The 26,647-nt window shown below is 42.4% G+C and overlaps 1 protein-coding gene across 1 annotated transcript in view; it reads right to left on the reverse strand.

The window, feature by feature from the left end:
* The window catches only part of sbf2 (SET binding factor 2), a 185,299-nt gene that overhangs the window by 99,452 nt on the left and 59,200 nt on the right, over positions 1-26,647 (reverse strand). The window contains 8 exon segments of the mRNA XM_079496397.1: positions 1,439-1,516; positions 2,072-2,185; positions 3,277-3,385; positions 4,519-4,651; positions 13,279-13,384; positions 15,762-15,872; positions 16,170-16,301; positions 21,497-21,634. Coding sequence (XP_079352523.1) covers positions 1,439-1,516; positions 2,072-2,185; positions 3,277-3,385; positions 4,519-4,651; positions 13,279-13,384; positions 15,762-15,872; positions 16,170-16,301; positions 21,497-21,634 — 921 coding nt within the window.

Consider the following 26,647-nt stretch of genomic DNA (forward strand, 5'->3'; position numbering starts at 1 on the left):
GACAGACACAGACACAGACACAGACACAGACACACACACACACACACACACACAGACCACACAGACACACACACACACAGACACACACACACACACACGATATCAATTATCAAAAGCAATTTTTTGAATACAATTTGCATTTTTACTTAACCCAACTCATTAATTCAGCCTAACCCTTTACCTCAAAATGTATTTTTGGCATGTTCCCCCTTAATTCAGGTCAATGTAGAGACAAAGAGCAAAACAAGCAGAGATATGAAAATAAGGCAGTGGTCAGATTCAAACCCACGTCCTCAGAGCAGTGACTCGGAGCGTGTCCCTAATCTTAACCCCTCAACATAATCAGCCTCCCACAGCAACCGCCATAACCATAACTATAAATATATCATTCACCACTCGTTATAGCTGTGGTGTGGACTGTCTCTGGGAGTTAGGGAATGATTTTCAAAATTATATATTTATAGTTATAGCTATTGTGCTTGGTGTGTCTGTGTACAGGGCCCTTCACCCCTGAACCTAACCAAATAAATGCCTTATCCTAACCCCAACTTCAATGTTTTACTAATGGTAAAACTAACTCTAAAAATGGCACAAATTACGCTTTTAAAAATGTCCCCACAAGGGCCGGTTTTGGTATTACTGACCTTGAGGGGATATTGGGTATCCAAAAGGACAGTAATGCACAAGCCATGCACATGCAAAAAAAAAGAGTTGTGAAACAAAAGCAGAGTCCAATAACTCACATTTATGCAACATGACGCCGCCACCTCGCATGTATTTTCAACTATTCATACGTGTTTAGAGACCATGGTATTTATATGAGGGAAGATGTCGTATTTATATCTCTTATGCTTTGTTACTGCCTATGGGAGTTAAACCGGGGGGTAAACCATATGGAAACTAGAGCTAGGTTAAAACCCATTTAGGCCCGACGTCAAAAACAAAAAAAAACGTTCGCTCTGAAAGAATATATATTCAAAGATTTGTGCCGCATTTTTACGATTTTGATGCAAATGCTTTGGCATTTGCATCCCTATCCGTAGACTAATCCTCCTTAATTGGAAGTCGGATAAGGCACCTTCCTTTCAACAATGGCTAAAAGAAGTTCTATCATTCCTGCCTCTGGAGAAGCTCAGGTATAGAGTGGACAGAGCCCAAAAAAACTTTGTCCTGGCTTGGAGTGCCTTTGTGGAGTTTGTTGAGGACTTTTCATTTCAGTGAACTGTAATCCGGACTGTGTCCGACTATGTCCCTGTCTTGACTCTTTTTGATCTATGATTGTCCGCTGCTTTGTCCCACCACTTTGTTTTTTTTTGTTTTAGCCTAGGGGGGAGGTAGGAGGGGGGATGGGGGGGGTTGTATATGTTTGTGTTTTCTTGCATACATGTGTATTGTCATGTGAAGAAATGTAAAAATAAAGAAGATAATGCTTACTTACCAACAACTTGAGGTTGGAGGCTGCCGTGCGAGGTGGAGGAAACGCATTGTCCGCTATCCCCAGATCAGGGTGCAAAACCTTGGAAAATGAAAACGCAGCTTCTATTGATAATTCTATCCCATGATTACCATGACCAGTGTGACACATTGACACAAAAACCTACTATTCATAATACGTTTGGAGAACATTGTAGTCTTTGTATGTATGTATGTATTTGGTTAAAATGGGTAGGTTTTAAAAAAGGCAAAAGCATGCTCTGTTGCACTGGCCTAAAAGTGGGTCCTCTAAAACTGCTTCAACTTCTGAGAATGTGTTTGGTTCATTACATACCTTATAAGTATGTATGTATGTATGTATGTATGTCTGTATGTATTTAAAAGGGGGGCTTTTTTGTAAAATCCCAGCCTACAATACCTTCATATATTTAAAATCCAAAGTAAGGTTACCAGTGAAGGGCAACCTGCCTATTCACTGGGGACTATGCATGGCAGAGGCGTCCACCCCCCTGAGTCCAAGTTAGACTAGACCGCATACCTAAGTATGTACAGTATGTATGTATGTATGTATGTATGTATGTATGTATGTGTGTATGTGTGTATGTGTGTGTGTGTGTGTGTGTGTGTGTGTGCTTACGCTGGACAGGGCACACTGTGTGTGGTGCTGTAGTGGTTCAGGGAGCGAGGACAGGTGGATACACTCGGGAATCTTTATTGTTCCTCCATCCAAGTCAGCAATGATAACGTCCAACTGGGGAACAGAGTAACACACACACAGTAACACACACACAGTAACACACACACAGTAACACACAGCCCACTGACATGTCAACCGTATTCAGGGGGTCAGAGTGCAGTGTCATTGGGGAGGGTCAGAGTTCAGCAAGGAGACAGAAACAGGAAAGAAGCTGTTTCTAAGCCTCACTCGACACACTTGTGTCCTGTGTCTTCTGTGTGTCATGGCCGCCTCAATGCATTTCCAATGGGAGTCACATGGATTCATGACACAACCGCGTTGCATGGCTGCCTCCCGGAAGGGAGAAGGGAAAAGAGTCAACCCCCTCAGTGAAGTGAAATGATCTAAAACTAATAATTTAATTCATAATTTCCATTTTCACAATGAGACAGATCGACGCTGGCTCTGCACTCCCTGCAGCACAAGGCAGATTTTACTCCTCCCTTTGCTACATAAACTTAAATTTCTCAGAAAAGTGAATCTATGTAAGGAAACTGTCGCAATACTGTACATGAGTGGGAGTGTTGTGATATACAGTATGAGTAACACGCCTGATAAGGTTGAACCGAAACCGTCTAAATAAAGATTTTGTCAAGGGATGGATGATTGTTTCTGAAACCAATGGGCTCATGGGGCTGAATGATATCTGCCCTGGTCAGTAGAAAGAATGTCTGAACTCTCAAACTCTTGTATGGATGGAGTATCACCCCTTTTAGCATAATCTAAAATACATTGAGATTTACGGGGTCTGACATGGGGTCTACTAACCAGACAGGGGCCTTGTGGTTAGAGTGTCCGCCCTGAAACTGGGAGGTCGGGGTTCGATCCCCGGCCGGGTCATACCAAAGACTGTAAAAATGGGAACCAATGACTTCCTGCTTGGCACTCAGCATCAATGGGTTGGATTGGGGGTCAAATCAACTAATGATTCCCGAGCGCGGCGCACGCTGCGGCTCACGCTGCGGCTCACCGCTCCAAGAGATGGGTCAAATGCGGAGAACAAATCTCACTGCGGTAACGTCTGTGACTAATCGTACGACTTTGACTTTGACTTTACTTGACTAACCAAAATGTACTAATAATGTACAAATATTATTTGTACTCACCAGGTCCTGGATTTCATCCTGGAAAATGGAGTGTACTCCAATGATGAAGGGGGTGGGCGAGCTCAGGACTTCTAGCAACCGTGAAGGAAGAATAGGGATGTACGGGTAACTGAGTTGAGAAAAAGAAAGTAAGATATATATATATATATTAGCCCATTTCTAAGGCTAGTAGAGAAAGGGGATTTGAGTGTGAGCCATTTTGAAATCCACTTACAAAAGCCAACTCAAACATTACACCTATACGAATAAGAAAAATCACACCCGTGTGAACTGAGTGGTGTAAGGTCTTATAAAGACTGATCAACTGTGGTCTGACGTAATGTCTGACGTAATGAAATCACACCCGTAGCAACCATGCTAATTTTTTGGTACGAACAGACACGTAAACTAACAAAGCCAGTTGTAGGAGTGGTTTACACCACTCAAAAATCACACCCGTGTGAACTGAGTGGTGTAAGGTCTTATATAGACTGATCAGCTGTGGTCTGACGTAATGTCTGACGTAATGAAATCACACCCGTGTGAACTGGGTGACCATAGCAACCATGCTCATTTTTTGGTACGAACAGACACGTAAACTAACAAAGCCAGTTGTAGGAGTGGTTTACACCACTCAAAAATAGCTAAAAAGTGGTAAGACGTTTGGAAAAGAATTTGAGAATTAAGTTATGATGCATTTTTACCACAATGTGCGTGCTACTGCTGTTAAGTGGATACTGTAATTAAATTAGATGATGCACCACAACATAGACCTTGAAAGTACCAGAGCATAAAGACAACCAGTCTGTATACCGTATATTGCAAGGATGCACTCTTAGATTAAGTATGACATTTTTAAATTGTCAAATATTAAAAAATAATAATAAAAGAAAATCTAAAACTTTCTGTAAACGCTTGACTTAAACCCATTTTGGGTGGGAACCCCTTTTGGTGTTAGCATTATGTTATGCTTTAGCTATTGGAAAATAGCAGATCTACAAGCTCATAGCGCGCCACCGAGTGGCGCGCTACGAGCTTGTAGGTCTGCTATTTTTGAAGAATCGAAGAACGACTGACATAGAAACATAGCTTTTTCAGAAAACTGTAAGGATGTAGAAGACATTTTTTGAATCTGATCTCAGGTCAAAATGGGTTAACCCATTAGGCAGACTGTGCAGGCATGTATATTAAGTTTGTTAGTTGTAGTTAACTAATAATCAGCCGTGTCAGAATCAGTCCATGCCATGGAGTCAAAGCACACACCTGTATTTGAGGGGGAACATTAGGGCCTCCAGAGCGCGAGAAGCCTCTCCTAATCTCTGGTAGCTGGTGGAGTGGAACAGAACCTTGTGCTCCGTCAGAACGGCACAAAAAAGACTCAGAACATTCTGGATTCCTGGAGGGAGAAACAACAGAGAATATAATTAATGAGGTATTTGTTGGAATGTGACTGCCTTATTATTCCAGGACAATTTATCAAAAACATACTTCCAGTGGGGGGGGATTTTTGACAATGAAATACAAATTAGAGTAAACAATATTGATTCCTGAACGACGTGTGATGTTTTTCCAAAGCATTAATGCATCAACACACCGGCTGCTTGCTTTGTAAATTACTGTGCATTGTAAGCATGATGACACTATAAGCAATACATGGGCATATTATAATAATCAATTGTGACTAAATTTGACTGAGGGGCTGCCATTGGATTTTTTAGAATTTTAGTTTTTTCACGTCATATGAAAGCAGGGAATCATAGCTTCAAATTGACATATTGGTTGTTCAGTTTGACCCACCAGTTTTGGAGATATGGCTTATAGAGTAATGTCTTACAGAAAACAGAAAATTGAGAAAACAGGCTTGAAAGGTTCACTTCTGTGGTCTCTAACATTACACCTAGCTACATGTTTAAGCATTTATTTCATATTTACATGTCGATTTCAGCTCTGCCTGTGCTATAAATTTGCGCGATGGCAGTCTCTGTCAAATCTGCTCACAATTAATAATGTGTCTTGGACACTGCATACGGTACGTACTGTATGAACCTTCTCAGTTCTGTGTGTGAAAACACATGATTGAATAACAGGAGGAAATTACATACTTTCTTGCGGTATAAATATTATGTCAAATACCAATCTGACAGTCCGGATGAATTCTAACTTTACAGTTCCTGTTATTGTTTCCTATCGAGCAACTGACAGACCAATCCGTCACACGTTGAAGTGATAAAGACAGAGAGAGGAACACAGGAAAACGTATCCGCACCGCTGGGGGCGCTGGGTCGGGATCTCTGCATATCTGAGCTATAGGTTCTTCAATCAGTGATAAACAGGACATTCTAACTATTGGATTCAACAAAATATGTGTCAATGGAACGAAAAATAACTACAATTGCCAAAACCACCTACTTCTGAAAAATGGTCTAAATGAGAAGTGACAAAACTTTAACAAAGCATACAAACAAAAACCACAGGTGTTAGCATTATGTCATGCTTTAGCTATTGAAAAATAGCAGATCTACAAGCTCATAGCGTGCCACCGAGTGGCGCGCTACGAGCTTGTAGGTCTGCTATTTTTGAAAAATCGAAGAACGACTGACATAGAAACATAGCTTTTTCAGAAAACTGTCAGGATGTAGAAGACATTTTTAGAATCTGATCTCAGGTCAAAATGGGTTAAAACACACCAGCTATTACTATCATCAATTATGTATGACCTTGACTGTGACCTTGAGCTGTTCAGCTCATGCCTACAGTACCAACATTTCTGAAACTCTGCCCACAAATAAAGTGGGGGACCAATTACAGCAGCAATATACAGTCTAAATCTCACACACACACACACACACACACACACACACACACACACACACACACACACACACACACACACACACACACACACACACACACACACACACACACACACACACACACACACACACACACACACACACACACACACACACACACACACACACACACACACACACACACACACACACACACACACACACACACACACACCTCAAATTTCAAAATAGTGGATATGTGGATACTACTCTGACAAAGAATTAGAGTGCAATAGATTTAGCAGTGCTTTTTTATTCTCTCCATTTTGACAATGACGTATTACGTCAAATATTTTAAACATATATAAACATATAAATAAATGAACCACTGGCGTTATCCTTCAAGCTGTGATATCTATATCTACAGCCCGGCACTTTTGTGTTCTTTCAGGTGTTTGCTTATCTTATGGAAACAACAACATTTCCGAGCCCTAAATAAAGCGTCAACAGAAGAGACAAAGGCAGCCAACAACAAACGGCAGCACTGTTGACGGTCGCCCAGTCCCTTCCTAGTTCCCCCGGGGTTTCCTTTCCTCTGCAGCGTGACATGTCTGACACACATTCCTCTGACATGACTGGGATGACCTGTGTGGACGCAGCAGGACGACGTGTGGACCTGCAACACGTCCGCTGTGTGGACGCAGCAGGACGATGTGTGGACCTGCCACACGTCCGCTCGCCAAGTTCACCCAACACGTCCCACCAGTGAGCCGGGTCTGATGTAATGGGCCATGCACATGGGCACCTGGCGGTCACATGCGGCCCCCCACCTTCACTTAACCCATTTTGACCTGAGATCGGATTCTAAAAAATGTCTTCTACATCCTGACAGTTTTCTGAAAACCCTATGTTTCTATGTCAGTGGTTCCCATGTCAAGGACCCCCAGAATTATATGTAATTGGCCGCCGACCCCCATCTGAAAATATGTAGTTCCACGGACCCTCCAGACGCAATGTTTTGAGTTAAAAAATAGCAGACCTACAAGCTCGTAGCGCGACACTCGGTGCCGCGCTATGAGCTTGTAGATCTGCTATTTTAGATAATGCTACACCAAAAGGTGTTCCCGCCTAAAATGGGTTAATGTGGCCCACAGGTTGAAGGACCACTTCACCACTTTTCAACCTATCTTTGTATAATTGCTCCTCATTCTGGTCAAACAGAGTCAGGGTGCAGCTATTGTACATGTTGGCTCACTGGAAACACTCTGCTACACCAGTGGGTCTCACTCTCAGTGTCCTTCCAAATGGACAGGAAGTCCATCTGGTCCATCTGGTTCCATTTGTTCACTACAGAGTTATGGGGGTCCTTGAAATTAAAAAGTTTGAGAACCACTGTACACTAAGTGGAACAGGGCCTTAAAGGGGAATTTCTTCCTAACCCTTTTTTTTTTACAAAAGTAAGAGGATAATGTATATTGACTAGTGGTGTCAAAAAATATCGATATGAATCGATAATCGATTTTAACATTAACGATACGACTACATCGATGCACGTGTGTCTGGATCGGTCAAAATAGCGTCTGGATCGGACGTTGGTTCGATCCTAAAGTTGTGAATCGATATAATTCAACTAACTGCAGGAAAAACACAGATGTATAAGCCCAAAGCGTTGTGCATTGCGACGGGTAGATAACTTGTAGATCTGCTACTTCCAGCGCAGGAAGGGCGCATGCTTATGACGCTCTTTAACTTTGCATCAGCAGCCAGCGACAGTCACAACACACGAGCAGCAGACGGGGTGCACAGGCAGATCCGACACAACTTTATTGCACACATCTGTGCTTTCATCCACGCTTCCATAGCCTTTTAAATCTTATTTCCCATCCACGGGCACAAGCAGTGATATCAACAGCTTCCACCCGATCTGTGGTGGTGTTCTGTTGTCTGACGAGGGAAGCTACGTTAGTTTAACTTCCATATAGTTAGAAGGAGTCCTCCTTAATAACACTATGTACTTTCCATCCGTTCCCCAACCCCTCACACTCGCTGCTGCGGTTACACGGGCAGACACAAAGACGAATGGAAATATCATTTGGAGCTTTAACAATGAATGATAGTATCGTTGCGTCTGCCCGTGTTTAATGGTCAGGGTTTCACTGTCCACAGCAGGCAGTCAGACCTGTCAAACTATGCACTTCCAAAACTCAGAGACATGCCACCACCTATAAATTCAAACCCACCTCACCTCAAAAAGCTCACTGCTCAGGTCAAATAAGCCTATTGATATGCGATTAAAATGTGATTAATTGAGATTAATTAATCAATCACAAAGCCTCCAATTAATTAGATGTTTTTTAATGAAGTCCCAACCCTATTCTTTATAGCTCTAGCTTCAAATAAAAAATCTATAGAAGGTTAAATGTGTCAGATCGCAACGTATCGTATCGAATCGCATCGCATCAAATTCCATGAAGTTCCACAAAATCGAAATCGTATCGATTTGGACTGAATCGAATCGTTCTGTATATAAAATGTATCGTCCCCGAATCGCATCGTAGCCCATGCGTATCGATACGTATCGAATCGTCTTGTAAGGGAGAGATGCACACCCCTAATATTGACCCAAATTAAATTATTACAAAATAAATAAAGATATAGGGTGCTGGTCCTTTAAGAAAAGCGTAGGAGGGGTCTAACGTCAGCAGACCAGGAAGAGTGCAGCAACAACACTTCATGGACTAACCTGTCACATCGTCTAGATCAGATGAAAACTAAAAACTAAAACCAATTGCGCTATTGAATAAGAGTTCTAACGTTTGACCCACATGGACGGTAAATCCGCTAATTCGTTATGGGACGCTCAGCATGTTTTTTTAATGACGAATGGATACGTGTCTTCATATACGGTAAGAAAACAGCTTGTGCGAAACTCTCCTTTAATTAGTACCATCGGTAACACCTAAGGAAGTAGAGATGGGGCCCGAAGTAGGACGAGTTATCCTGAGTTCACAGAGCCTATTATGTCATAATAAGTGTGCCAGGGGCCCTGGCTAGATAGGACACAATGTCATATTTCTCCCCACTGCAGTACTGTACGTGGAATGAATTGTTCAACTACCATACGCTGACCGACAGGCACAATGTGGCCCATCGTTACAACATGTAGTCATTCCAAAAGCCGGACAACTATTAATATACAGTATTTATATATAACACCACTTAGGCAAGTCTCAGCATTTGATTTGTACACCACACCGTTTTGACTCTCAGTTAGAAACAACTCAATAATATCCATGCTACACAATAAAACCAAACCGTAAACCAATGTACCAGTGAGAAGGGGATTCTGTTGAACTCAGTAACACATCTTACATGTTATACTGTAGCATGTTGTGCAACTCGTATGCCTGATTGTATACTGTACCTATCAGACAATGTTGAAGGTATTATTTGGAGGAGATGCAAATGTTTAGGTCAGCTAGCTACACATATACTGGATTACTGTGGCAGCCAATTACTTTTTTTCTATAGCTGCTTGGTTTGATACAATTATTTTCATAAAACTAATCCGAGATCTGGAGTCTGGACATGAAACAGACAGATATGGCATTCAAGTGGTTAGATCTTTTTTTTGTGAAACAATAACAACTTCAATCTCCTGTGAAACTTAGATGAGAGAACTGGCCTCTATCAAGAATACTGACGTACATGGTGTGCTTTCTTCCTGACATACTGCATGAATTGTATTTGCTTTGTGGACTAGTCCTGGATAACGTGCTAGATTTGGGAACAAAAACAGACTTGTGAAGACTAACACAGACCATGATTGAGGATAATGTCAAGGTGCGCAGGCCATTTGTTTAGTTCTAGTGTATCCAGATTGGCTAGAAAGTACAAACATATGACTTCCACATGACCCTCACATGTGCGTTGGTTAAGTACCCCCCGTGTGCATGTCGACCAATTTATAAAAACAAACACAGGCGGATGCAAACTATTAGAGAATTCCGGGGTTCGTGGCAGAGGTGTGAGTGTGTGTGTGTGTGTGTGTGTGTGTGTGTGTGTGTGTGTGTGTGTGTGTGTGTGTGTGTGTGTGTGTGTGTGTGTGCTCTAAAGGAATATAATACATTGTGTTCTGAAGTACATTCTTCTAATCAATGAGACCGAATTAGGGCCAATTTTCCATTTCCAAAGAAAATCAAGTTTCAGGTGAAAACTATTTAATTTCACTCTGAACTCAAACAAACCTAAAATTAGACTCGTCCACAGGGAACTGTATGCACTAGGGGTGTGCATCTCTCCCTTACAAGAAGATTCGATACGTATCGATACGCATGGGCTACGATGCGATTCGGGGACGATACATTTTATATACAGAACGATTCGATTCGATTCAGTCCAAATCGATACGATTTCGATTTTGTGGAACTTCATGGAATTTGATGCGAGTCGATACGATACGTTGCGATCTGACACATTTAACCTTCTATAGATTTTGTATTTGAAGCTAGATCTATAAAGAATAGGGTTGGGACTTCATTCAAAAACATCTAATTAATTGGAGGCTTTGTGATTGATTAATTCATCTCAATTAATCACATTTTAATCGCATATCAATAGGCCTATTTGACCTGAGCAGTGAGCTTTTTTTTCAAATGGATTTGGATATGAGTGAATCAATGAATAGTGACTACATAAGCATAGGCAATAAAACAAGTAGTAATAATAATAGTGATAATAATATTATTTATATAATGCTTCTCTGAGTACTTAAAGACACTTTTCAAGGAGAACATGAGAAAACAAATAAAAACAACTTTATTAGAGAAAAACTAAGACTATGGAATAAAATAAATGAAAGCTATAGCAATATTCCAGAGGTGGGTTTGAATTTATAGGTGGTGGCATGTCTCTGAGTTTTGGAAGTGCATAGTTTGACAGGTCTGACTGCCTGCTGTGGACAGTGAAACCCTGACCATTAAACACGGGCAGACGCAACGATACAGTCTATCATTCATTGTTAAAGCTCCAAATGATATTCCCATTCGTCTTTGTGTCTGCCCGTGTAAACGCAGCAGCGAGTGTGAGGGGTTGGGGAACGGATGGAAAGTACATAGTGTTATTAAGGAGGACTCCTTCTAACTATATGGAAGTTAAACTAACGTTAGCTCCCATGCTAGCTACTAGCTAGTAGCTTCCCTCGTCAAGACAACAGAACACCACCGGGTGGAAGCTGTTGATATCACTGCTTGTGCCCGTGGATGGGAAATAAGATTTAAAAGGCTATGGAAGCGTGGATGAAAGCACAGATGTGTGCAATAAAGTTGTGTCGGATCTGCCTGTGCACCCCGTCTGCTGCTCGTGTGTTGTGACTGTCGCTGGCTGCTGATGCAAAGTTAAAGAGCGTCATAAGCATGCGCCCTTCCTGCGCTGGAAGTAGCAGATCTACAAGTTATCTACCCGTCGCAATGCACATCGCTTTGGGCTTGTACATCTGTGTTTTTCCCACAGTTAGTTGAATTATATCGATTCACAACTTTAGGACGAACCAACGTCCGATCCAGACGCTATTTTGACCGATCCACACACACGTGCATCGATGTAGTCGTATCGTTAATGTTAAAATCGATTATCGATTCATATCGATATTTTTTGACACCACTAGTATGCACTCATTTCATGTGACAGAATTATTTTCTAAAGCAGTAATTTATAGCAACTACATTGAAATACTTCAATCACTTAAGAGTACATGAAATTACTTGAATTATATATTGCGTGCGTGCGTGCGTGCGTGCGTGCGTGCGTGCGTGCGTGCGTGCGTGCATGCGTGCGTGCGTGCGTGCGTGCGTGCGCTGTATATAAGTGACAACCTGCAGCAAAAACCTAGATGGAATATACTGTAGGATGTGTAGGGCCTAAATCCTACATATTCATTATACATTAAATATGTTTAATATCAGATAAACAACCTGGCACCACTGACCATTCACAAAGTGGCCATTTTGCCCTTACATTATACTCGAGTTTGGGGGTTTCTGTGAGGGCCAAATTGCCACTGTATGGTGGATGAGAGTACAGCCATAAGGTTGATGTGGTGTGAACATGGTGGATGAGAGTACAGCCATAAGGTTGATACGGTGTGAACATGGTGGATGAGAGTACAGCCATAAGGCTGATACGGTGTGAATATGGTGGATGAGAGTACAGCCATAAGGTTGATACGGTGTGAACATGGTGGATGAGAGTACAGCCATAAGGTTGATACGGTGTGAACATGGTGGATGAGAGTACAGCCATAAGGCTGATGCAGTGTGAATATGGTGGATGAGAGTACAGCCATAAGGCTGATGCAGTGTGAATATGGTGGATGAGAGTACAGCCATAAGGCTGATACGGTGTGAACATGGTGGATGAGAGTACAGCCATAAGGCTGATGCAGTGTGAACATGGTGGATGAGAGTACAGCCATACGGTTGATGCGGTGTGAATATGGTGGATGAGAGTACAGCCATAAGGTTGATACAGTGTGAATATGGTGGATGAGAGTACAGCCATAAGGCTGATGCGGTGTGAATATGGTGGATGAGAGTACAGCCATAAGGTTGATGCGGTGTGAATATGGTGGATGAGAGTACAGCCATAAGGCTGATGCAGTGTGAATATGGTGGATGAGAGTACAGCCATAAGGTTGATGTGGTGTGAATATGGTGGATGAGAGTACAGCCATAAGGTTGATGTGGTGTGAATATGGTGGATGAGAGTACAGCCATAAGGTTGATGCGGTGTGAACATGGTGGATGAGAGTACAGCCATAAGGTTGATGCGGTGTGAACATGGTGGATGAGAGTACAGCCATAAGGTTGATGCGGTGTGAATATGGTGGATGAGAGTCCAGCCATAAGGTTGATGCAGTGTGAATATGGTGGATGAGAGTACAGCCATAAGGCTGATGCAGTGTGAATATGGTGGATGAGAGTACAGCCATAAGGTTGATGTGGTGTGAATATGGTGGATGAGAGTACAGCCATACGGTTGATGCGGTGTGAATATGGTGGATGAGAGTACAGCAATAAGGTTGATGCGGTGTGAATATGGTGGATGAGAGTACAGCCATAAGGCTGATGCAGTGTGAATATGGTGGATGAGAGTACAGCCATAAGGCTGATGCAGTGTGAATATGGTGGATGAGAGTACAGCCATAAGGCTGATGCGGTGTCTATGGACCCACCGAGCTGCTGGAAGAGCAAGGCCACACTCTTGCATGTCACGGGCAGGCTGTCGTTCAGAGGGGTCTGGATGAGCTGGCGGTCGCCTGCTCCCAGGGAAAACAGCTTCTGTTTATTCACAAGAGGGAATATATTAATTACATGCACATTAGATGTTTATGATAGATGTCTACGGTCATTTATGTATACAGGACAGATCGGCACAGAGACAAACACTCTTTCATAGAGAACTGTTGAATGGCCCACAGACGATGCAGCTGCAGCACTGAATTAGCCTTTTGAACGAACGTGTCTGGTTGAAAACCTCAATTGCATGTTAACCCATTTTGGGCGGGAACCCCTTTTGGTGTTAGCATTATGTTATGCTTTAGCTATTGAAAAATAGCAGATCTACAAGCTCATAGCGCGCCACTGAGTGACGCGCTACGAGCTTGTAGGTCTGCTATTTTTGAAAAATCGAAGAACGACTGACATAGAAACATAGCTTTTTCAGAAAACTGTCAGGATTTAGAAGACATTTTTAGAATCTGATCGCAGGACTAAATGGGTTAACCAAAATATAACTGGCAACGGACACAGCTGCGGCAGTTTCAATAGGAACAGTTAAAGCAAAAATGATTTCCCTAGTGCGCTTCGCTTCCGCATGTCCAGAAATGAGCTTTTATTGTGGGTGCTGAGAAATGCGTTGTAAGTCCCAAGGAGTTCTGGACAAGGACAATGTAATGATGTGGCCCTTCAGCTCAGATGAGTGAGAAGCATAGGGAGAAAGGGGGTCTCCAGTCGCATGATTCCTGACGTACAGCTTGGGTCAGGAACAGGGTGTGCTGTTGAAGAATGAGCCTGTGGCACTCCTGGGGTTTCTAAATAATGCTTGGTTTAATCTGCTTAACCCATTTTGGGCGGGAATCCCTTTTCAATAGCTAAAGCATTATGTTATGCTTTAGCTATTGAAAAATAGCAGATCTACAAGCTCATACACGCTTGTAGGTCTGCTATTTTTGAAAAATCGAAGAACGACTGACATAGAAACATAGCTTTTTCAGAAAACTGTCAGGATGTAGAAGACATTTTTAGAATCTGATCTCAGGTCAACATGGGTTAAAGGAGCAGTAATATCTTATTGGGGAATTGGGATATCGGTCAGAATGGGATCTGAATCAAAGACGGAGTTCTTTACTCTCAGAGAATTAAATTATTCCATTATTTGAACCAAATGCAGTAATGTTTACCAGAGCAAGGATAGATGTTTTGCAATAGTAGTTGTAAATTAAGACTTTTCCCCCCATTATGCTACTAATACATTTTACTGCCCCTGGCATCAGCGTCTCCATTAACTACCACTGCCACCCCATCCCATCCAACCGTGCCCCATCAAACCCCACCTCATCCAACCTAATGCCCATTCCATGAGTTACTTTTGCTCCAAGTAATACAAGCATAAAACTGTCTGCCCATGGCTGAAGATAATCTCTGGCACCATCTAAACAGGACTGGACCTGACCGTAAACACAATCTTTCTTGGTCGCTGCACAAAAACAAAACATTCCTCTATCCTTACTATAGCATGATTTAAAGGGCAGTAAAACATAACTATTGCCTCAACAAATAAGCACCATATGTCGCAGTAGGAGCACAACAGCAACATCAACCCAACATGACCTCTAGAAGTGTGTCGTCTGTGGCTACGGGGGACAGAGTGACAGGGTCAGCCAGGCTGTGGTATTCCAGGAATGCTTTGCAAAGCACTCCCAGAATACCAGGAAAACCTTACCTGTGAGCCAGGTATTCTGGGAATGCTTTGCAAAGCATATGATTAGGAGAAGGAGAAGTAGTCCGCACACTGTTTCGTAGCTCCCACAGGAATTTTATTTAATAAAGGATGACAACGTTTCGACCCCTTATGTGTCTTCGTCAGGTATACCTACCTGACGAAGATTTATGTGTCTTCGTCAGGTATACCTACCTGACGAAGATGTATGGGTCTTCGTCAGGTATACCTACCTGACGATGATTTATGGGTCTTCGTCAGGTATACCTACCTGACGAAGACCCATAAGGGGTCGAAACGTTGTCATCCTTTATTAAATAAAATTACGCACTTTTTAGAGACCTTACAGCAGCGGTTCCCAAAGTGGGGTCCGCGGACCCCTAGGGGTACGCGACGCATAGCCAGGGGGTACCCGAAATAATTCCCAGAAAAAGATAATTTTTTAAACTTTTTTTAACATTAAAATTATGTTTATCTACGTGGTCATTTCTGCCAAGTTGCGCAACAAACATATTTTTTTGTGTTGTTCATTGTGTTTCTCCCATGTTTGCTTTGGGCCAATAGCTGACATGAATACTAAAACTACATCAGTCAACCTGTTGTGACCCCAAACAGTAACAGCAGGATGCATGCTGCAGAAACAACAAAAATAAAAATGTCTACCCCAAAAGGGGTACCTGGTCCAAAAAAGGTTTGGGAACCCCTGCCTTACAGTACCTGTGATCCGCCTGCCACCGGGACCTGGAACGTGAAGAGATTGGCCACTAGACCCTCTAAAGGGAAGCTGAGGCTGTCGATGTACACCGTGTAGACCAGACCCAAGCAGCCCTAGGAGGGAAACACAGGACATTTCATTGTTTGCAATTTGGTCAGATCTTACGCTGCACGCAGCCACACACAGGAGTCACATAGTAAATGATCCATATTGCAATAATATTCGTTAACATCTTCTCTATATTAAGGCTAAACACTGACAAGGCCATGCGGTGCTCCCCACATTAACAAGTCAATCACCTAGTATGCAAACACACAAATATTCCAATGCTGATGAGCCAAGAGGTGCAAAACCAGTCAATTGTACATGAAATGCATACATTCAAGTATTTAATGATGATATAACGTTACTCTGAATATTTCTGGGTAGTCCAGCCGGGAGACGAGAATTAGACTTTTTGGTGCAAAGACTTGGGCTGGCTGGACGAGGCCGTCCTCTTCCTCCTCTTCATCATCTCCATCGAGGCTGATGCTCTTTGATCCCTGGAATATTCAAAAAACAAAGTTCAACAAAGTGCCATGGAATGCAATAAATACCTTCACATGTACTTAGTGACGCACAATATAATCGGTAGCGTATCGTTATCAGCCATAAAAATACCAGTAATATATCAGTAATAAAAATATCAGTATCGGTCTGACGCAATAGTCAGTAGTCATTCAGTAGTGAAAACAGACACTTGGAAAAAGAGTATATGTATTGATTGAATACTTTATTAATATGCAATATTGTCAAGAATGAAGCTCCCCTCCATTTTCCCTTTACACCAAATGTCTTTGCCGAAAGAAGCAGATCTACAGTTGCAACATGTTGTAATCTTGCAGATCTGCTATTTTTGCGCCTAACCTATTGTAACATGCCCAGAATAGGCACGCTAGGGTTCATGTGGTTACCCACATGGACAACCTGTTATACTGTCTTATGAGCTGTTGCGACAGAGTATTAATTACTTACACCAATGCAACTGCCATTGGGTATAATGGTTGCAAGCAGTTGTAAGTAGTTGCATGTTGCAAGGAGTTGCATTGGTGTGGACTGACTGAACATGACATGTGCCTCAAACACAGAACATTTCATACAACACGTTCTAACAGGATGACTGAGTTGCTACTACTACAAACAATAAACCTTTCCCCAACAGTTACCTATAAAAACAGATGCCAAGTTCAAAAAGTAAAGAAAGATATTGTATAATTACAAGTAAGACGCGCGAACGCGGGAAGCGAACGCAGCTTCGTAAATTGCAATACAATTAGATTAATACGATTTTTTTTTAAGTTAAGTTTTTTTTAAGTTGTTTTTTAGTGTGTGTATGTGTGCATGCGTGTTTTTTTTTTTGTTTTCTTTAAGTTTTTTTTTAAAGTTTTTTTTTAAGTTTTTTGTAGTAGATTGTCGTTCTTGAGTTGGAATACCAACACAGGCTAAAAACAATAATCTCTGTTAATCATTTAAAAATTTAGAGTGATTATTTTGATTTAAAGAACATCTTGTTTTATCATTCAAAGGTTATCACTTCCAGCTAACAATGTCATTAGGAAGTAGAATAAGGCCATTGACACATCATATGGTGTGAGAGTGAGGTCATATCCTATCCATCGCCCACACAGACAATGGCATACAAAAGTAATCATCATTATGAATTCCCTGGCTTAAAATATTCAAAAACCTTGTGATATTAATATTCAGGACTCACAGAATGGTCAAGCAACAGCAAACGTCTTTTTTTTTTCTTGCTACAATAACAGGGCACACTTATTTATTTTATCTTAAGTCAAGATACAATCTGGACATCATGACGTAGGATGGAAGAACAATAAATAACTGGTTATTGAGAAACAACGTAGTTGGTAGAACAGTAAGTATTTTGACCACCAACTGCTCCACCAAGAAAATCATGCAAAAAGGTTATCCATCAACACTGAACACTGAACAGCCTCAATCTGGTTCTCATTGTGTCTGACGTGAATCCATGGAGCCTATCGGAACGGGGAGATACCAGCCACTCATCGCTCATTCCAAGCTAAAGCCCTTATCACAAATCTATTCTTTTTCTCCAGACAACGAAAACATACCAGAAGTGCCTCAGCATCCTGGGACCCGGGAGCATGGTTTCAGAATACCCCATTCAGATGGGCATCTCATTTCACCATTTATGCTTAGGATTTGGTTATGCTTAGGATTTGGTTCAATTATGAGAGAAAATACATTCCTCTCACCAGTCTGGCTGGCCTCTCTGGAGTCCAGTTGGGTAGATAAGCATCCCAGTTTAGATTGTTAAAACATCCTCACGTTTTTCAGCTAACTTCAGCTATCTAGGAAGAACTAGGAATGCATGTTTAGTTTGTTTTGCTGGAAAATGATGTCCAAACCAGGCCAAAATAGTCTAAACTCTTAACGGCAAGCAGGTTGGGAGGTTTGTTGTTTGTTTGGAACCCTAACATCTAATGTGACAATCATCCCTGTTTGGAACCCTAACATCTAATGTGACAATCATCCCTGGTTGGAACCCTAACATCTAATGTGACAATCATCCCTGTTTGGAACCCTAACATCTAATGTGACAATCATCCCTGTTTGGAACCCTAACATCTAATGTGACAATCATCCCTGTTTGGAACCCTAACATCTAATGTGACAATCATCCCTGTTTGGAACCCTAACATCTAATGTGACAATCATCCCATGTTTGGAACCCTAACATCTAATGTGACAATCATCCCTGTTTGGAACCCTAACATCTAATGTGACAATCATCCCTGTTTGGAACCCTAACATCTAATGTGACAATCATCCCATGTTTGGAACCCTAACATCTAATGTGACAATCATCCCTGTTTGGAACCATAACATCTAATGTGACAATCATCCCTGTTTGGAACCATAACATCTAATGTGACAATCATCCCTATTTGGAACCCTAACATATAATGTGACAATCATCCCTGTTTGGAACCATAACATCTAATGTGACAATCATCCCTGTTTGGAACCATAACATCTAATGTGACAATCATCCCTGTTTGGAACCCTAACATCTAATGTGACAATCATCCCATGTTTGGAACCCTAACATCTAATGTGACAATCATCCCTGTTTGGAACCATAACATCTAATGTGACAATCATCCCTGTTTGGAACCATAACATCTAATGTGACAATCATCCCTATTTAGAACCCTAACATCTAATGTGACAATCATCCCTGTTTGGAACCATAACATCTAATGTGACAATCATCCCTGTTTGGAACCATAACATCTAATGTGACAATCATCCCTGTTTGGAACCCTAACATCTAATGTGACAATCATCCCTGTTTGGAACCCTAACATCTAATGTGACAATCATCCCTGTTTGGAACCCTAACATCTAATGTGACAATCATCCCTGTTTGGAACCCTAACATCTAATGTGACAATCATCTTTGTTTGGAACCCTAACATCTAATGTGACAATCATCCCTGTTTGGAACCCTAACATCTAATGTGACAATCACCCCTGCTTGGAACCCTAACATCTAATGTGACAATCCTCCCTGTTTGGAACCCTAACATCTAATGTGACAATCATCCCTGTTTGGAACCATAACATCTAATGTGACAATCATCCCTGTTTGGAACCATAACATCTAATGTGACAATCATCCCATATTTCCAGCTGAACTGTCCTTTAGCAAGGCACTTAAACCCTGACCATCTGTTGTCACTATGCATGGTTTTGGATAGACAAGCTTTCTAAACCTATGCATTACTATCTGTCCTTTAGCTCAAAATTCAAGTTGACCCAAATGTGTTGAGGGAAAAAAATCACACCAGTGTGAAGTGAGGAGCGCTAATATATTAAAGTCTAACTCATGTTGAGATGGTGATGTAATGGTGATGTAAAACAAACGGTGCCAACACAAACATTAAACGCCATTAACAATAAAGAGACAATATGACATAAATGTTCCCTTCATTGTCGATGGCGTTTTTATAACCAACATTGAACTAAAGACAAACATTAGACCTGTATATAGGAGGGGCTAGCGCCACTCAAACAAAGAAGGTGGGTGGAGGAACAAGACAGGGTCCAATAATGGCTTCCCTGTGGATCTGACATGTTGATGACGTCATATTTATTCACTACATCAATCTTCGCAAATATGGAGGCACAGACAGATGGGCAGACAAACACAACCACTCTTCTAGACCAGGGGTTCTCAACCCGTGGGTCGCGACCCCTCGGGGGGTCGCCAAATTATTAAATTATTACCTCTATTATTATTACCTCTATTATTATTATCATCTCTAGTAGTAATTATGCAAAAGTCAGGAAATGTACTAAACACTGAAACAACCACTTGTTCTTCGGCATGCTCATCATCTGTCAGTGCCAATGATTACATCCGTAACAAATGTACAGTATGTGAGTTTTGACAGTTTTGTCTGGTTGTGATCAAAATAAAAGTCCATCAATAGTTGTGCCAGAGGGGATGAGATGTCATGTCAATAGATCAGCCGTTGCGTTAGGCCTCCAGTTCTGGAATACATCAGACAAAGGACAGACATTCCTAATGGTAAAAACATGTCCCCCCAGAACACGACAACAATACAATTAGATAATGATGGAAACAAAAGAGGAAATGAGAAGGTTGCTCCATCAAAGTACCCCCACTGGTTCCATGAGTACTGTGCACATGATCAAAGGCACATGCACTAGTAACTGCACTTTGGAAAAAATGATGTGGAATGGATGAGATGTCTGATATAAGAGTCATTTTACTGCTGGTCTACATCATCAACATTACCTGGCTTCTCAATTACTGCATACCGGTAATTTGTTTTTCACAATTAGGGTTAACCTAACCTCAAAACAAATAATTTATTTTATTTTATCTTTAATTTTTTTGAGGGCCGCTAGACCCTCCTATTGCCCAGCTTTGTGTGTTTGTGTGTACCGCATACGCATAGCGTTGATTTGACTGGCTGAACACGGAATGTGAGGATAGAAATCACACCTGATGTGACGTGAGGGGCGCTCTTATCATCCTACATCATCATACATCATCTCATTGAGGCCAATCAGAATGTGGGTCCTCACCTTCGTCTTCAATGTTTGTGTTTACACAAACACTCGAAATTGTCCATTCATTGTCAATGGCATTTAATTTAGTTAGGACAACGTTTGTGTTTACACACACACACCAAAAGTTGGACATAGGAGTGATTGGCAGAGCACACGGAATGTGAGGATAAAAAGTGAGGACGCCAAAAGTGATTGGCCGGAATGTGATGATGTATGATGATAAGAGCGCCCCTCACTTCACACAAGTGTGATTTATTAACCCATTCTGGGCGGGAACCCCTTTCGGTGTTAGCATTATGTTATGCTTTAGCTATTGAAAAATAGCAGATCTACAAGCTCATAGCGCGCCACCGAGTGGCGCGCTACTCAAAACATAGCTTTTTCAGAAAACTGTCAGGATGTAGAAGACATTTTTAGAATCTGATCTCAGGTCAAAATGGGTTAATACAGTATGCACTTTTTTACCTCACCCTTTTAAACTTACCTGTAAAACATATTATAATGCAGATTTTGAACATCCTTTTGCACTTCTGACCCCCCCCCCCCCCCCCCCCCCCATCCTGGTGTCTACTGTATGCAAGTACCAATACGTACAGTATGACAACCTTACCTGCAGATTGACCTCGGCCTCAAAGAAGGTGAGGCAGGAGCAGTAGTGTCTGTCTGACTCTATGTCTGTCAGCACCACGGTGAAGAACGTGGGTGTCTTCCTCTCTCTGGACAGCCTCCAACCTCCAGGCTGGCAGAACTGAAATGACAGAAGATTAACATGATCCCATCAGAATAAATAGAAACTAAGCACGGCAGACACAACACAGCAACTAATTAACATAACAGAGAGAGAGAGAGAGAGAGAGAGAGAGAGAGAGAGAGAGAGAGAGAGATGCAAGATGAGCCATGTTCAGTCTCACTAGCCAAACTAGAAAAAGTGCCCTTCTGGGCACAGGTCTCCACCAGGAGGATAGGAGTGTGTGTGATGTTTGGCAAAATGTTTAGGAGTGATATAAACATGTTTGTTTGTTTTTTGCAACAATTTTCTTCATTTTGTTGCCTTCGGCCTGGTGGAGACAATAAGACCGATTGCACTTCTCACTGGTAGGAACGCAAATTACCAAATTGTACCAGTTGGCACCAACCAGGTGGTCCATGTACATTCCCACTGATAGTTAGGATTGTGTGTACCTACTGGCTGAGCCACCAGCTTCCAGTCCAGAACTCAAGGGGGCATCAAGAACTCGGAACCGAGGTAACCTCTGTGAACGACTGAATAACTGATGTATGGAGCAGACAGGATATCCTGTGTCAGTGTTTTGGTCAGACTACAGCATCTGCTCATCAGCACAGGAAATGGCCCAGTATATCATGGAAGGTCATCAGCCAAGGTTCCAAAGCCACACTACCTAAACTAATTGAGGTGTCTGCTTGTAAAAGGGATGCCTGGAGCCGTCAGAGAGGATAATGAATGCCTTAATGAAAAGGTTCCTAGTTTTTTAGCAAAATACTGGTTCATAAGGTAGATTACAAACACAGGCAGTTGTTATGTTCATGGCATCAATTTTAACATTCCATATGAATTCACAGATCGGGAGGGGGAGCCTAGCATTAGAGCCAAATAGTGAATTCAGTATGTATAGAGAGTATGCGCATGCTTAAAGTGAATGGCATCGAGTGGCAAATCGAGTGGCAAAGCAATAGGCAAAGTGAGTTAAACATTGTTTAACGTTGTTTAATGCAATCAGATAGGACTTTTATGTTTGGATTCATGGGCTGCCAAGGCCAGAAAGTATAGTTTTCCTGGCATTCCTGCATAACTTCCTGGTTTGATGATGATGTCACGCGCATACCCTCTATTCTAGACTTTGCAGTGTTTTTGCTGGAGGCTGAACTGCCCTCGCTCTACAAGTGAAGAAAGCAAGGCATAAAACATTAAAATAATAGCAGTAAGTGTAGAGTGTAGAAGTAGGTCTTGAGGGGGGGGGGGGGGATCTGAGCCAGGATGCCACCATCTTCAACAGATACAATAGATTACAGGAAATGTGTTAAACATGCATTGTGATGAGGCGAGGGGGAGGACACGCATGCTCGGCAAGGACCCAGACAGGACTCAAGGACGGGTGCAGATAACTGCGATCACGTCTCGAAATATTCTAACTATGTCATTCATCATTGTTGCTAAACACATAAACAGCTTTAGGAGCGCATACCAAGGAAGACGACTGGTGGCGGGCGGTGTGTGTGTGTGTGTGTGCGCGCGTGTGCGAGAGAGAGGGAGAGAGAGAGAGAGACAGACAGAGAGAGCAGTGAGTGGACTGTGATGATAAGCAATGTGCAAGTTGGGGAGGCACATTGGGGGGGGGGGGGCGAGTCTTATCTAAATCTAAATTAAATTAATAGCAGATTTTCACTGAAGACTTTATCTTCACACAGGGCGAGACTGTCTGTCTGTAGAGAGCCCATTAGGAGATAGACATTAAAGATGCTTCACTGAGTGGAGTCTATTTTTCATGGCGTCCGGGTGGCGCAAGGGTGAAGTCAGGGGGTTCGATTTCCTCCACGGTGCCTCCACGTCGGCCCTGGGGCTTCAATGAACACAACTGCCCGTGATCGAGGGCAGGACGCCAGTAGAGGAGGACAATCTCTGACGCTGCACTGGCAACTCCTACAAGTTGGTTAGGGTGCCTATTCAGCAGGAAATGGAACTGGGAGTGAAAGCACGTTTCCTCCACACACGTTACGTTACGACCTCCTGGTGAAAGTCCTCATTGTCAGGTGAAAAGAATAAGCTGGTGACCTCATGTATATTTGGAGGAGAGGTTTATGTGAGGTTTTCTACAACCTCCCCTAACAAACAAGTATGAGTCGTCAATGACAGGGATTATATACATGGGGGAAATTGCCAAATACTAAATTGGGGAGAAAAATAAAACAAAATGATGGATAAGAATCAAGTTATTGGATTTGTAGCTCTATTTTATACCAGTATATTGCAATCAGTATTATGAATGCATCCAACAATCAACCCATTTAGACCTGAGGACGATTCTACAAATGCTTTCTAAATCCTGACATTCATTCATATTCAAAGACGAATTTGGTTGGCTCGTCACTACTTCGGCCGTTAAATCCTCCCACAATTGAGAGGGGCCAGACTTAATCAGCCTGGGGCAATATGCATTGCAAAGGCAGATGAAGGTTAGCTACACAAGGCTAGTGTTGTTGTACAGTAGCAGACTAGCAGTGTTAAAGGACCTATAACATAAAATTCAAAAAATTCTTTTGTGCTTTTGGGGCTCCCATATGTGTTTTCTATCCCCACAAATAACCAATTTTGAACAATCAGGCTTTCATATCATATGGGTGCTTTAATGGAAATTGCTCTCAGGAACAGCTCAACTGATTTTGTCCTCATCGTGATGTCATCAATGTCACCCTACTGTATAATTCCTCCTCTTCTTCAGTCTTCAGTTCCAAATTTGCATTTCCATTTTGTTTACAATGTCCGCCATTGTTGATTTTTTAAGCTGGCATGGAATGGAAACAAGCCTGGTTTTATCTAGCATCAGTATTATAATGACTCAAATATTAAATAATCTGCATATCAGCGCCCCCACCACCACCACAGGACATTGTGGTACTGCAGCTGAAACTGCTTTCAAAGTCCAGAAAGAAATGACAAGGACTGATTATATCAGAGTGGTGTTTGAGGCTCAAACCATTAGAAATAACTTTGAGGGACATAGACAATATGATATTAAATATTAAAAGCAGTTTTAAAATGCATGTTATTTGCACTTTAATGTGTGCACTTTTTGTAGGTTATTAGCCTGGCTCAGAGAGTATACCGTGACCATGGTAACTGCATGTTTGAAAGGTTCAAGATCGTACACTCCGTTCCATTTGTCTGTAGGTTCATCTAAAGTAGGTCATTTCCATAAGTGCATTACCCTGAGCCTGGATCCAGTCACCATGCATCACAACTATGTCAACTTCTCGGAACATAATTCACAACCTGCTGCCTGCGATTAATGGCATCTGGAATTCAGGGTACAAGCACACGTACAGTACAATGTACATTATCCTGATAATATTAGGCATGCCATTATAGACAGAGGGGGGGGAAACAATCTAAACGTTTTGAAATATTTAGATTGTTGTGCTTACAGTAAGATGTTAAAAAGCTTATTGGAAGTTTGACTTTTTAAATACAAGCTATACAGACAGTACATACTACTACAGTATGAGGAATACAGTGGGCTATGGACCGAAGAGGAGATATAAATACCACAGAGAAAAAAGACTGAGGTCTAGCACCAGGAAGTGGCTAAATAACAAACATGGGACAAAAACAACCACATGGACCCAGAGCCAAAGGGCCAGTCAGAGTCAGGCTGTCAAACACAGTTAACTGCGTGTGGAAAACTGCACTCTATCAACGTTTTAAAAAGCATTTCAGGGCAATTCTCCTGTCAGACACGCGTGGCTCCTGCTGCGGTACAACAGCAACCTGCGCCAGAAAATAATGGTTGATTGAGGGCTCAGTCTCGAGGGAATCTGGGATGGGGTCCAGTGAGGTAGGAGGCCATGCCAACTGAAAGTATTGTATTAGCTCTACATTACCAGGGGGGCAGGCTCAGGACTCGGTAGTGTCAGTTTGAACCAGAAGGTTCAAACTGACACATGCCCAAGTGTCCTTGAGCAAGACACTGACTGAACCCAATCATAGATATAAAAAAAAAAAAAAGATGCCTCATTGGACGCTGCAGTTTGTTGGAGCGATGTGTGTGCAAAAGGGGGCGGAAGTGTGCAGGAAGAGTGCTGAAGGCACGCTGCATCGCTGCTGAAGGCACGCTGCGTCGCTGCTGAAGGCACGCTGCGTCGCTGCTGAAGGCACGCTGCGTCGCTGCCCAAGGCACGCTGCGTCGCTGCCCAAGGCACGCTGCGTCGCTGCCCAAGGCACGCTGCGTCGCTGCCCAAGGCACGCTGCGTCGCTGCCCACGTGACGTCACTCATGCGACTCCTCCATGTCTCTCGCTGCCACTCAAGTGACTACTGGCCAATCACAGCACGTCTTCTCCGGGACTTACGTTACGCTCACGGAAGCTTGACAAGCTTCTGCTCGTGCTTCCGCAATGCTTCGCAAGGAATCTCGGGAAAAGTTTGCCCCCTCTCAAGAACACACGCCCAGGGCTCCAGCGTGCGACTTAATAGGTCGCATATGATACTTCATTTGAGTAAAGTGCGAGTTCAAATATAACGAGGTCGCACGGGTGCGACTTGCTGGAAGGATGAGTGGGGGGGAAAAACTTCCCGCAGTGCTTGCCCGTTCCATTGATAAAAACATTGGACGTTCGCCTGACGCCCATTGTTCAAAGAACGATCGTTCACAAAAACCCACCAATAAGCCCTTCAGACTTGGATGGTCAGAGCGGCGCGATTACATACAAAGTCAATGCAAAGACGAGAATTGCGCAAACGGGCACGGCGCGACCTGCCGCGGTACAAACTGGACGAACCGAGGCGAATATATATTCAGGTCTGAACGCATCTTATCCGACACAAATTAACTAATCTTTCTCAGCTGTACAATTTAACTGGAGCGCAGCGCGCATATCTAACTGCATGATGATCATGGTCATGATCTACACAGACAGCCGACTCCCGACCCAAACACTGAGTGAGGAGGTAAACTTGTTGTTTGATTAAACATGTGCCACGAAAAATAGCTTCCAAAGCTTAATTGTTATGTTTGCACCGAGGAGGT

Source organism: Electrona antarctica, assembly GCF_951216825.1.
Source record: "Electrona antarctica genome assembly, chromosome: 3".
Classification (NCBI taxonomy): domain Eukaryota; kingdom Metazoa; phylum Chordata; class Actinopteri; order Myctophiformes; family Myctophidae; genus Electrona; species Electrona antarctica.